The sequence below is a fragment of the Camellia sinensis genome, chromosome 2, assembly GCF_055761805.1.
Source record: "Camellia sinensis isolate YWXY chromosome 2, ASM5576180v1, whole genome shotgun sequence".
Lineage (NCBI taxonomy): Eukaryota > Viridiplantae > Streptophyta > Magnoliopsida > Ericales > Theaceae > Camellia > Camellia sinensis.
The window spans coordinates 58,284,734-58,298,399 of NC_138962.1; the positions used below are offsets into that span (position 1 = coordinate 58,284,734).

The following is a 13,666-nucleotide window of genomic DNA, read 5'->3' on the forward strand; positions in this document are numbered from 1 at the left end:
TTGTCCATGAAAAAAATTTATTTGATCCGATAATATATTCATTTTAGTGTGTTTATCTATATAAAAAAAAATGACTTATTTTAAAAAACACATTTATCGTTTATTTTTCTAGAAATAACAGCGATTAAATAAACAAGCCACAATTATCGAATCAAAATTTTTTTTTGGATGATATTTACAAAGGAGCTTACTAAATCATTCAAATCATCAAAGCAAAACCTGTAATGATCCTATGATTTGAACAACACCCTCGAGTCGAGATGAGAACCGGAGGTAAGCCTAACCTATATTTTTTTAACACTTTCCAGATATTGAAAATTTTGAAAGAAATCCATTATTGATTTCCATAGATCTGGTATAGGGATGCTACTGTGCCTTTAACACATAACAAGTTGATCTGCCCTACTCACAAGAACTGATATCGGGTCTATTTTAATAATCTGAATCGTTAAATTGTAAGGTTCGTCAAGTAGAGTATTCATGATAAAAACTAAAGTTAATCAGACATTTTTAACTACATGGTCAGGCTTTAAAAATAAATAATTTATTATCAAAATCATATTTACCATTTATTTTTTAAAAAACAAATGTGATATTGTTATATAGACACAAATGTCCAATTAATTTGATTTTTTTGATAAATAATCTATTCGACAAATCATATGATTTGAATCATCAATATAAACCCGGTGTTGACTCCACAAGGGGTAGAACAGCATATCTCCCTGTCTCTCCAACGACCCTTCTCAATTTTTTTTTTTTAAATAATTATTTTTAAAAAAAATTGATTTTATTGATTATTTTTAGGATAAATAACAAATACACTCTCTCTAAAGTTTACATAAAATACAAATTGTCCCTGTGATTTGAGTAGTTTAGAAAATTACAAATGTCTCCCCGTCATAATTTTTTATTTAATAGAATTAATTGAAAAAGTAAAATTTCTAATTGTTCACCTATATAATAATAAAATTATTAATTGAAATAAAATTTTAACATTATTAAAAACTGTTAATTAACTTAATAATTTATTAATAAAATGATCTATTTATTATAAAATTAAAAATCTTATGGGATATAATATATTTTTTAAAATTATAAAAAAATAATTTATAATTTAAATAAATTTTAAGAGGGGTGTTTGTAATTTATTTTTATTTTTATTATTAATTTATGTACAACAGCTCAAACAATCAAGAGTTTGGGTTTTTCTCCCACCAGTCCCCTGTCACTGGCCAATAAGGGGAGAGGAGTGGAGAGTCTCTCCACTGCCCCCAATCTCTCAAGTCTCTTCTGTTACTGTCTCTGCTTCAAAGCACAGGCTCCCAATCTCTCTCTCTCTCTCTCTCTCTCTCTCCATGTATTACTTGTTTATGAATATTGTGTAATTACAGAGGACTTTTCACATACATTTGGCAGACTTGATTGCTGAAACTGTTGTTTCTTTCTGGGTTATGGACAATAAAATCCCACATGGAAGTTACTTCCAGTACTCCCCAACAACAGGAATCCATGGTTCCCTTCACAGGTCTTCCTCTCTCCCCTTAGATCATGAAAGGTCAGTCTTTGTTTTTTTTATTTACTCCAAATCTGGTATATTTGTTTTATTTATCTTTTTGTAAATCTACATCCATTGAAAAACTCCATACATATCCCTCTACTGGATTTTGATTATCGTCTGCCTGGCATGGCTTCAATTGGGTTTTAATCTCTCTCTCTCTCTCTCTCTCTCTCTATATATATATATATATATTTTAAAGAGTTTCAGTTGTATTGTTTTATTTTTTACTTGTAATTCAAATTGGCAATCTGGGTATTAAGCATTATTGGTTTTTGTTGTTTGTATTGCTTGCTAGCTTTCAAATATATGATTTCATTCCCTTAAATACACAGCTTCTTTGGGTGAGACTTAGCTGTGTCTGGATCTTGGATTTGTGGAGTGATCTGTGGAGGGAAAGGTGAAAAATTAGCTTTTACTTCATTCACTTTTCACATCACTTTTTATTTCTATCCTCAAACATCTTCCCAAATTCAAGATTCAAACACAACCGTAAACACAACACTAAAGTACTTACTATTAGGTTTTGATACTTTTCTACTAGTTAACTTCACAATACAAAATCACATGGGTTTGCGCAGACAGAACTCACTCTATTTTTTAATAATATTTATTTTATAAATAAAATCTTTTTGTATGTGTCACTGTGGCCAGTGTTGCAATTGATCTTGAAAGGGAAAATATAATAAAGAAGCTATTGATACATATATTTGTAATCTTTTGGTCTGGTAATTATTGTCAATAAGAGATTTTGGCCCTTTTATTTATTTGATATTATTTTTTTTTTGTGCATGATTCAGTTTTATGGCGTTCTATTTACCTGATAACATAGCATATCTAAGTGTGCATATAAATTAGAATATTTAAGAAAAAATAAACTAGTTACGTGCTTCAAAAAATTTAAAGCATGCCTTTCCTTCATTGTTAATGTTTATTTGTTATGTAATCAATCAAGTGCTTTAGAAGATCATTTATTTTCATGTTAAGTACTTATGCTCTGTCCATTTGGTATGCTGAGTTTTTGATATGTGATTTGACTGGTACAACATTGGCAGGTACTTGAAGGAATTGTTGGCGGAGAGGCAAAAATTGGGGCCATTTATCCAAGTTATTCCAGTATGCGGCAGGCTTCTAAATCAAGGTATCAAATCTTCTATCTCTTGTTTGGCTGCAATGAACGGAGTATCCTATGGTTTTGGCTACACCTTCACAGTTTGTGCCGTCTCTGATAAAACAAAGAACAAGTATGCATCTTACATTGTGGGAGAGCAAAATTCATATCTTTTGTTAATCTAATCTTTGTAAAATATTGGTCAATTGCATTGGCTATTTATTTCAAATACGTACCAGGTAACAAGTACATGCCTGAGCTTGAAGTCTAGCCAAGCATGCCTTGTAATCTTGATTAATGTCATTTTTTGTATTATTTCAGTGGAGACACATTTATTTTTTGTTAAGGCTATGCTGGTTTCAATGTAAAATATTTTACATTAAAAAAATAATTTGCTTGTGAAACAATTTTATGCAAAAAATACTTTTCCTTCCTATTTTTCTATGTTTGGATGATGTTTGTAAAATATTTTCCCAATACTCAGTTGCACTTTCTCTAACTTGCAATTAGTTGTGGACTTGGAGAACCAGTCATTCACCTTGGCTGCCGCAAAACCCAATGAATGCTGTGAACAATGTTTTTCCCCAACTGTTAAGAGGAGTCGAGCGAGTAAGCCAAAAATGACTTACAAAATTTTAAACCAGAGTCATTTTTGGCTTTTCATGAAAGTTATTATTGTTAAAAAAAATATTTTGTTTACTTTGGAAAATGAGTAAAATATTTTCCTCAAAAGTATTTTATGTCGAAACAGGCATAGTCCAAATGAAACATCAAAAAGAACAATTAAAGGAACCCATCGTTCTAGATTTGTTGCATTTCCATTTCTGCCGAAATGCCTTAACGAGTAATTAACCCTCTTTCTGTTACTTCAGTGCATATAATTAGATTAAGTTCTCACCACTATCTTGATTTGTTGATTCACGTGGATTTTATACCTCTAGCTTTTGTTACTTTGGCTCCAACGTGCAGCAGTTCCTGTTAGCATATTATATTAAGTGATATTATATTAGCCGAAAGGTAGCCGAAAGATACACTAGGGTCTGTCTGTAATCATTTTATGCACTCAGGGATAGCACTCAGGGGGATCATCTTGTAATTGCATTTCTTGTAAACCCTAATCTTAATCTATAAATAGGGGGTGATATTCTATCATTCTCCAAGCTGGTTACCTAAGCTTCATGGTATCAGAGCTACACCTCTAGGGTTAGGGTTCAAAACATACCTAGTTGGATCATCTACTGGGTTGATCTCCTTCAGCCGTCCTCTGCTTCATCTTCGTCCCTCCGCTCGTCTGCTTCGTCTTCATCTTCGTCTGCTCGTCTGCTTCGTCTCTGCTTCGTCTGCTCGTCTGCTCGTCTGCTTCGTCTGCTTCGTCTGCTCGTCTGCTCGTCGTCCTCATCTCCCTCGCCTTCCGCCATCGCCCTCGTCGTCCTCATCTCCCTCGCCTTCGTCACTCTGGTATCTCACACCCTTGATATATATAAATACATGTATATATATGCTGATATATATTAATATAACCTGATCATATATATTTATATATATAAATACATGTTTATATAAATAAATCAATATATATATATATATATATAACCCAAAAAAAAAAAAAAACACAAAAAAACACAAAAAAACACAAAAAAAAAAAAAAAACACAAAAAAAAAAAAAAACACAAAAAAAAAAAAAAAAACAAAAAAAAAAAACAAAACAAACAAAAAAAAAAAAAAAAAGAAAAAAAAAGAAGAAGAATGGTTTCTTAATTTTTTTTTGTTTTGTTATGTCTTTATAGTAGTCATTGTGCCTGTTATCTCACTACCACCTTCCGGGTTTGTGATTATCACTAGTTTTGTTGCGGGTTCGGTAGTATTGTATTCATGACAGATTCCACCAGTGTGTCTCCTTCTTCTCAAACACCAAAGAGTGAGAGTCCCATTCTACCTACTACCATGACTGAGAACCCCAACCCTAGTCTGAAAATCACCACCTCTCTATTTAATGGTCAAAACTACCTAGCATGGTCTCAAAGTTTGACTTTGTTTTTGAAAAGCAGAGGAAAGATGGGGTATATTGATGGCAGGATACAGGCACCTAGTACCACTGACTCAGGATATGACCAATGGGAGATTACCAACTCTTTGATTATGAGTTGGCTTATCCATTCGATGGTTCCAGAACTTGGTGAGGGCTACTTGTCTATGGAAACCGCCCAGGACATTTGGGAGGCTGTGGCTGTTACCTATTCCCGCAAAGGAAATTTTTCACAGGCATTTGAGTTGCGCCGCTCTATTGAGAGCTCACTTCAGGGGGAGCAAACTGTTCTTCAATACTTCACTTTCCTTACCAACGGCTGGAAACGCCTTGACCACCTGGAAGACTATAAGCCCGTTTGCCCTACTGATTCTATTGGGTACAAAAAGTTCATCGCCCGGGAACGGGTCTTTAAATTTTTGGCCGGCTTAAATGTGGAATATGATCCAGTTAGGGGTCGAGTTTTGAGTATGGATACTCTTCCTTCACTTCAGGAGGCATTTGCCTATGTACAAAATGAGGAGAGTCGCCGGTCTGCCATGATGTCCCCTGTCTCTACTGACCGTTCCGCATTACTGTCTACTCCTCGAGATGGCCTCAGCCTGCCTCTTTCGTCTGCTAATAAGGAGTCTGTATTCTGTGATTATTGCAAGAAGCCGCGGCATACTCGTGAGACGTGTTGGAAGCTTCATGGGACTCCATCCGGGGGTCGAGGTGATCGGTCTGGTTCTCGAGGAGGTCGGTCAGGCCAATCTAGAGGACGTGGTTCATATTCCCGGGCTCATCAGTCAAGTACCGTTGATACCCTTGAGTCTAAATCTACTTCTGTTACCCCAACTTCTGATACTGAACTAGAGGATGCTTTGCGCCAATTGTTGGACCGCCGATCTTCTACTACTCTCAGTACCGCTTCCTCGTCCTTTGCCCGCTCAGGTAACTTAGCATCTTCTCCTTGTGCTTTCCTGTGTCATACATCATTGCCTTAGATTATTGATTCTGGTGCCTCAGATCATATGTCTGGCTCCTCTGATCTTTTCTCTGTCTATAAGCCCTCTTCAGGTCAGGACAAAGTTAGGATTGCCGATGGTACTGTTTCTTCCATTTCTGGAAAAGGTTTAGTCCAAGTCACTCCTACCATACATCTATCTTCTGTTCTCCATGTTCCCAAGTTTTCTGTTAATCTGTTATCTTTAAGTCGTCTTACCCAAGATTTGAATTGTAGCGTGACGTTTTTTCATGATCATTGTCTTTTTCAGGACCTTGTCACGGGGAGGACGATTGGCAGTGGTAGTGCAGAAAATGGTCTCTACTTCCTAGATCAACCGGACAAACTTGCTTATTCTTCCACCACGTCTTCTACTACCCCCGCTGATTTATGGCTGTGGCATCGGCGTCTTGGGCATCCCTCCTTTCATTTACTTAAGCATTTATTTCCTTCTAGTTTTGCAAAACATCATGTGTCTGAATTTCTTTGTGAGTCTTGTCAACTTGGAAAACAACATCGAGCTTCTTTTGCTCCCAGTTTGAATAAAAGCTCCGTTCCTTTTTCATTAATACATTCTGATGTTTGGGGTCCCTCTCGTGTTCTGTCTGTGAAAGGTCATCGCTGGTTTGTTACATTTATTGATGATTTTTCTCGTGCTACTTGGGTGTATCTGATGAAAGATAAGAGTGAGGTTTTCTCTGTGTTTCGCACTTTTCATAAGATGATTTGTACTCAGTTTGGGGCCACTATCAAAATATTTCGTTCTGATAATGGCGGGGAATACATAGATTCTGGGTTAGGACAATATTTCTCTACTCATGGCATTATCCATCAGACCTCTTGCACCAATACCCCTCAACAAAATGGGGTGGCCGAACGCAAGAATCGGCACCTTCTTGACATGGCTCGGTGTATGTGTTTTTTTATGAATGTCCCTCGGCCCTATTGGGGTGACGCTGTTCTCACCGCTGCCCATCTTATTAATCGTCTCCCTACCCAGATCTTGGACAAACAGGCTCCGCTTCATGTCCTCCTTGGTTCTTCGTCCTTGTTTTCTATTCCTCCCAAAATATTTGGTTGTATCTGTTTTGTCCATAATCACTCTCCCTCTCGTGGTAAGTTGGACCCTCGCTCCCTCAAGTGTGTTTTCCTTGGTTACTCTCCTACTCAAAAGGGGTATAAATGTTACCACCCTTCTTCTCGTAAGTAGTTTGTGTCCATGGATGTCACTTTCTTTGAATCCCAGTCCTATTTCTTGTCCTCTCCGGTGTTACCGTCCTCATTTCCGGGGGAGCCTTGGTGTGAAGTGAGTCCTGTGCCTCCTATGGAAGAACCAGTTGTTCTTGCACCACCCGCTACTACTGTGCTTCCTATGGAGGAACCAGTTGTTCTTGCACCACCCTCTTCTACTGGGACTCTAGAACCCACTGTCACCAAGAATACGGATGGGCATGTTTATGTCCGGGACATAGACAGAAAACAAGTTAACTGGATACACGGGACCGTTTCTGCTACCCCACTGCCATCTCCTGCTTCTGATGAGAGTCGAGGTAACTTTGAATCTCTCGAGTCCATTGATCTTGATATTCCTATTGCCAAGAGGAAGGGTGTGAGATCTTGTACTCAACATCCTATCTCACAGTTTGTATCATACTCTCATTTGTCATCCTCATACAGAGCGTTTGTGTCCAATATTTCCTCTGTTAGCATTCCTAACCATTTTCAGGATGCTCTTGCTACCTCTGAATGGAAACTAGCCATGATTGAGGAAATGAAAGCACTTAGGAAGAATGGCACTTGGGAATTGACTGAGTTACCTCCGGGCAAACGACCAGTGGGATGTAAATGGGTATATACTGTGAAACACAAAGCAGATGGGTCTATTGAGCGTTACAAGGCAAGACTTGTGGCAAAAGGGTTTACTCAGACATATGGCATTGATTATCAGGAGACCTTCGCACCCGTGGCTAAAATGAATTCAGTCAGAATACTTCTCTCTCTAGCAGCTAATCTGGATTGGCCGCTTTATCAGTTTGATGTCAAGAATGCTTTTCTTCATGGTGACCTCGAAGAAGAAGTATATATGGACATCCCTCCGGGTTTTGAGGATCATCAAACAGAAGGCAAAGTATGCAAACTTCGAAAGTCATTATATGGTCTCAAACAGTCTCCAAGGGCTTGGTTTGAGAGATTTACTCAGGCTATGTTTAAATATGGCTTCAAACAAAGTCAGGCAGATCACACATTGTTTGTGAAACATTCCTCACACGGTAAGACTACAGCACTTATTGTTTATGTAGATGACATAGTTCTTACAGGCAATGATAGTGGGGAAATACCTCTGTTGAAGAAATATTTAGCTAAAGAGTTTGAAATCAAAGACTTGGGCAGCTTGAAGTATTTTCTGGGAATTGAAGTTGCTCGCTCTAAGGATGGGATATTTATCTCACAGAGAAAATATGTGCTTGACCTGTTGAAGGAAACTGGGATGCTTGGCTGCAAGGCATGTGCCACCCCCCTGGAACCCAATCAGAAATTAGGGGATGATGAAGGAGGAGAAGTTGTGGATAGGGGGAGCTATCAACGACTAGTGGGTAAGCTCATTTACCTATCTCACTCCCGTCCTGATATTGCTGTTGCTGTCAGTATAGTTAGTCAGTTTATGCATGCTCCTCATCAGATTCACCTTGAGGCTGTCATGAGAATCTTGAGGTATTTGAAGTCTGCTCCTGGTAAGGGTCTGTATTTTTCAAAGTATGATCATCTTCGTGTAGAAGCCTATACAGATGCTGACTGGGCTGGATCAGTATCTGATAGGAGATCAACTTCAGGGTATTGCACATTTGTTGGCGGCAACCTAGTTACTTGGAGGAGTAAGAAACAGAATGTGGTTGCCAGGTCCAGCGCAGAAGCTGAGTTTAGAGCTATGGCACAAGGTGTGTGTGAACTTTTATGGATCAAATTATTGTTGCGTGATCTAGGTATTGATCAAACGGACTCCATGCGGTTATACTGTGATAATAAGGCCGCCATCAACATCGCTCACAATCCAGTTCAACATGACAGGACAAAACATGTTGAGATTGATCGCCACTTCATTAAGGAGAAACTCACTAGTGGTATCATTTGTACTCCCTTTGTCCAGTCTGGTGAACAACTTGCTGACATTCTCACCAAGGGGATTGGCACTAAACCATTTCATGACATATTAGTCAAGCTGGGCATGAGAGATATCTTCGCACCAGCTTGAGGGGGAGTGTTAGCATATTATATTAAGTGATATTATATTAGCCGAAAGGTAGCCGAAAGATACACTAGGGTCTGTCTGTAATCATTTTATGCACTCAGGGATAGCACTCAGGGGGATCATCTTGTAATTGCATTTCTTGTAAACCCTAATCTTAATCTATAAATAGAGGGTGATATTCTATCATTCTCCAAGCTGGTTACCCAAGCTTCAGTTCCAACAAAATAGTCATTCATTTACCTCATCTCTCCCCCCTCACCTCCAACCTTTCCCTTGCTGGTAACCCCAATAGTTATCGTACAGGAGCTTATATCCAAGTTTGGAAATAGGATATGATGGTTTAAGTTTTTGTTCCTGTGGGGGTGGGGTGGGGTGGGGTGGGGAGTAATGTAAAACCAGTCCTTAGGTACATCTTTTCACATGATTAAAATGTTCAACCGAGGGGTGAAGTGGATATTCCGGATGTGACATAACCATGCAGTTGGCTGTGGTTATAGGGAAGGTGGAGGAACTTGTTAGTGGGTAAAAAAGATGATTTAGGCAGAGGATTTAAAAGGTTAAAAAATGTTGAGGAAACTAAAAGTGGAATGTGAAGAATGATGGTAGGACTTCTCTATCTCTCTGATTTTTTTTTTTTTTTTGGGGGGGGGGGGGGGGGATAGTTTGTAGTAGGAGGGAATTGGTGTTTTTTCTTCTTACAAGTGGGGCTGGTGAAGATTTTTATTAAACAGTGGAAAGTTGAGGAGGATTGCTTCAAGGATCCAACCAGAAATGGTAAATAAGCGTATTTCTAGGGAAATTTGGTGGCAGTTGTGGATATTGGTTTGCTTGTAATCTACTGACATGGTTGGTGGGCACAAGGTTTTGTACTGTTTATTGTAGTTATAGCATAATTTTGGTGACTTGTTCGTTGAAGATCCTTAAGGGTGGCTTCTTTGTATGGAATGGTAAATTCAGTATGATGAGTTTCTCTTTGAATGGTGCAATAAAATTTAAACACCTGCTTGTTGGGTACCCTCTAGAGGAGCTGGCTTTGTGTGGAGTAGCAATGTACCAGTCTTCAAATTTCTACCCAGACAAAGGAAGGTAATATCTTTGTTACCTGTGTTTGGAAGTGTCACTTGTTGAATAGAGTGCATTCAGAACTTCATCAATCTATGTAGGGTTTATTTTCTAATTCCGTATAAAGCATGGATTGAAGGAGGAAAAATGTTCCCTCAAATATCTGGACACATTCCGTCATAACTGAAAAAAAAAGAAGCATAGTATCTTTGTAGCTGTGGTAGGATGGAAATATAGCAAGCTTCTCATGCTTCCTTCTTTTTCTCATTCTTTCTCCCTATTTATTTTTTAAGCAAGGTCCATGAGGCACTAAATGAGGATCCTGGGAATTGATGTAAGTAACGTTGATCATTGGAAGGTGCACTGGGCGTGAGTGCTAGATCAGATCACAAGACCTAAAGGATAGAGTGTTGGGATGGTTTTTTTGGCAATAAAGCAGATCAGAGTGATGTATGACGAGTGTGGGGAACAGTGCCCAATAAATTCCTAATACCAAACTGGATGTAGGGCAGCAATTCAGTAGGTCTTTAGATGCTAATTATGATCAGCTTCTGTGGCTAATGGTGGCCAAACTTAAAAGCTTTGAGGTTTAGTAAAGGTGTTACAAAGAGTTTAATTATTCAAGGAAAGACAAACGTTTGGTATGAGCAGTACCCCAGATAATATGAACAGTACCCAAGATACTACGTAAATGTTATTGTTGAATCTGCCAAAATTCTGACATCACAGAAGATGTTGCTGATACCTGGTTGATACCAAGTTATAATTGATTAATACCTCGTATGCAAAACAATATTGGATGACGGTTGATGAGGGATTTTCCTTAAAAGAAAGCCTTTGTAGCCAGTAGCATAACTTTCTTGGGTGATTCTGATTTCTGACCTGTATAAGAGTTTTTCTGTCAGTCTTTGCTATGTTTATCAAATGTGTTGGTAGTCTCTGTTGGAAGCTAAAATTCACTTTAAAGGTGTTTTGCTGTATACACCAAATTGTCTACCTATGTGGTTGCTAACGATCCTCACCACATACTAAATTGCTTTTTTGGTTCGTTCATCTCAATGAAGAAATCATGCGGACATCAAGATTGATATCCACCCAAAATTTTGTTGATCATGAAAGAATCGGGCATGAACATCTATTTAGGTCACTAGGTCAACAAGCAAATGGTGGACCAATGGATTTGGACAGGTGGTCTGCAGTGCACACACAGGTAATGAAATTTTGCATCTTTTGTGGAGTTTTACAATTTTTTATTTTATTTATTTATGTAACTTAATGTAGTTAATTGGTTTAGAATTGAATAGTGTCCTGACAATTGCTGTTATTATGACCATAGTTATCATTACTATTGTTAAGTTGTTTATTTATTTTTAATTTGGGTTAATCATATCAATACCCCTTCACCTATTAGGGAATATCACCTTACCTCCTCAACTATAAAAACGTATCAGTGCCCCCCTTCTAGAGGAGTGAAAGTGACGTATTTTTATAATTGGAAGGGTCAAAACATGCATATTCATAGATGAGGGGGTCAGGTGATATTTATTAATTGTTGATGGGTCTTGATGTTATTAGCACTTTTAATTTTTTACAAATAAAATACCCACTTATTGTTGAGGTTTCTATTATAAAATTGTGACTTGTTCAAAAAGAGTTTACATGAGGTATTGTTTGATCTGCTCACCTAATCTATGCAGGTCAATTTATTGCAATAAGTTTGGCTGTACCTGACACTTATTTCCTAACAATCAACATATCAAAATTTAATTTATAGTGTAGTTAACTGACTGAGCTTTACGGAAAAATGATTTGGAAATTTACACTATAAATGTTGCTTCAGGAAAATGAACTTCTCAAAAGAATCACCCCGTCTCAAGGTTCCCATATGGGTTGGCACAGGGCACCTGGAATCCCAACCACTCCTATTGTGAAGAGAGTTATTAGACTTGATGTTCCAGTGGACAAATTCCCAAATGTAAAGATGTTATCTTACTTGATTGGAAGTCGGGTTTTCATTTTTTACTTGGGGTTCTAAATTCTAACTCAAAATTTCTCACAGTATAATTTTGTTGGCCGACTTCTGGGACCACGTGGGAACTCTCTGAAAAGGGTTGAAGCAATGACAGAATGTAGAGTATATATAAGAGGTCAGGGCTCGGTGAAGGACTCTATTAAGGTATGAATATTTTCTTCTTATCATGAAATTTTGTCAAGCTGAATCACTTCAAGATAATTTACCAGATAATGAGAATGACACTGAAAATAAGTTGAGAAATTAAGGAAAACTTGGATTTGGGTTGGGTCAATTTGGGACACAAGATTTCGTTTTGTTTGATATGGTAAAAAAATAAATTATCAATAGTTCAAAACTATTCCAATTTCATACATATCGCAACACTAAACTGGAGAAATCTTAAGCAATTAGGGTATGAAAAAAAGAAAACAAAAAAAGAAAATGGAAATAAAATATAGGAAAAATTGCATTTAAATGGGAACAACTCGGTGATGTGCATGTGAAAGTTGTGGCATGGGACATGGTTCTCACTTTCTCGAGTTTGCATTTTCATGAAAGTGCAATTACTTCGAATTGTTCCCACTTAAATGTTTTTTTTTCCAATTAAGGAGTCAATCTATGCCCATCTTCTAGTCAATGGTGGGTTGAATTCATTGGAAGAAAAATGGAAAAAAAATGTAACCCAAATAAGTCTGACAACCAATAGTTCTATGAATGTCCATCTGTTTTTTGTGACGTGCTTATAATTTCCAATGATAGACCCTCGTCTTTTTCATCAGGAAGAAAAATTAAAAGATAAACCCGGATATGAGCACCTTAATGAGCCGCTACACTTGTTGGTGGAGGCCGAATTTCCCGAGGATATAGTAGATTCTCGATTGGATCATGCAATTGCAATACTGGAAAACCTTTTGAAGCCTGTGGTACGGATTGGAATAACCTTGCATCCAGTAGCAACTAGTACTACATTTTCTGTAGACTTCTGACTCCTCTCCCTCTCTCTCTCTCTCTCTCTCTCCAGGATGAATCTTTGGATAACTATAAGAAGCAACAACTAAGAGAATTGGCTATGCTGAATGGTACACTGAGGGAAGAAAGCCCAAGCATGAGTAGTCCAACTATGAGCCCAAGCATGTCTCCTTTTGACAGTACAGGACTGAAACGAGCCAAGACAGGACGATAATGCCCATAGATGAAGATTAAGATTTTTTTTAATTGTTTGATGATGAGTATCTGATTGATTGCTTGATTGTCAACTCTGACAAATAATGTGAATAAGGCCCTTCACATGCCAAAAATTACCAAATGGTTAGTTACTTTACGCCCACGCCCACATTTACTTCATGTATTTCCTGATAGCAACACTAGGCATGTAATTTTTATAATATTTTGCAGATTATTCAAGAAAATGACTTTAGATAACTTATTAGCCTGAGGAATAAAGGTTTTCGTGGCACAAGTCAAACCAAACCAAATCTTAAGTCCTATCAAATAGAGTCGGTTACATGAATCATTTTTTTTCCATTCGACTCTATCAACAGTCATTTGGTTAGTCAAATTAAGTGGATATATATTTCTATTAACTATATTAGCCCATGTCAATTTTAGTTTACTTTTTTTCCTAACACTTTCATCTACTGTCATTGTATCGTATCTTTTTACT

The 13,666-nt window shown here is 37.5% G+C and overlaps 1 protein-coding gene across 3 annotated transcripts; it reads left to right on the plus strand.

The window, feature by feature from the left end:
- The first annotated feature begins 1,162 nt into the window (after positions 1 to 1,162).
- LOC114317386 (KH domain-containing protein At1g09660/At1g09670) lies at positions 1,163 to 13,425 on the plus strand. Of its 3 annotated transcripts, none has more exons than XM_082914509.1 (8): positions 1,163 to 1,321; positions 1,420 to 1,558; positions 2,614 to 2,699; positions 11,054 to 11,199; positions 11,830 to 11,964; positions 12,049 to 12,165; positions 12,783 to 12,926; positions 13,025 to 13,425. In XM_082914509.1, the coding sequence occupies exons 2-8, from the start codon at positions 1,455 to 1,457 to the stop codon at positions 13,184 to 13,186; spliced, it is 894 nt and encodes a 297-aa protein (XP_082770635.1). In that variant the 5' UTR covers positions 1,163 to 1,321; positions 1,420 to 1,454; the 3' UTR covers positions 13,187 to 13,425. The 3 variants fall into 3 exon arrangements, with proteins under 3 accessions (XP_082770635.1, XP_082770636.1, XP_028119886.1); XM_082914510.1 differs by having other exon boundaries at positions 1,178 to 1,321; positions 1,420 to 1,528; XM_028264085.1 differs by having other exon boundaries at positions 1,184 to 1,321; positions 1,395 to 1,558.
- The last annotated feature ends 241 nt before the right edge of the window (positions 13,426 to 13,666 follow it).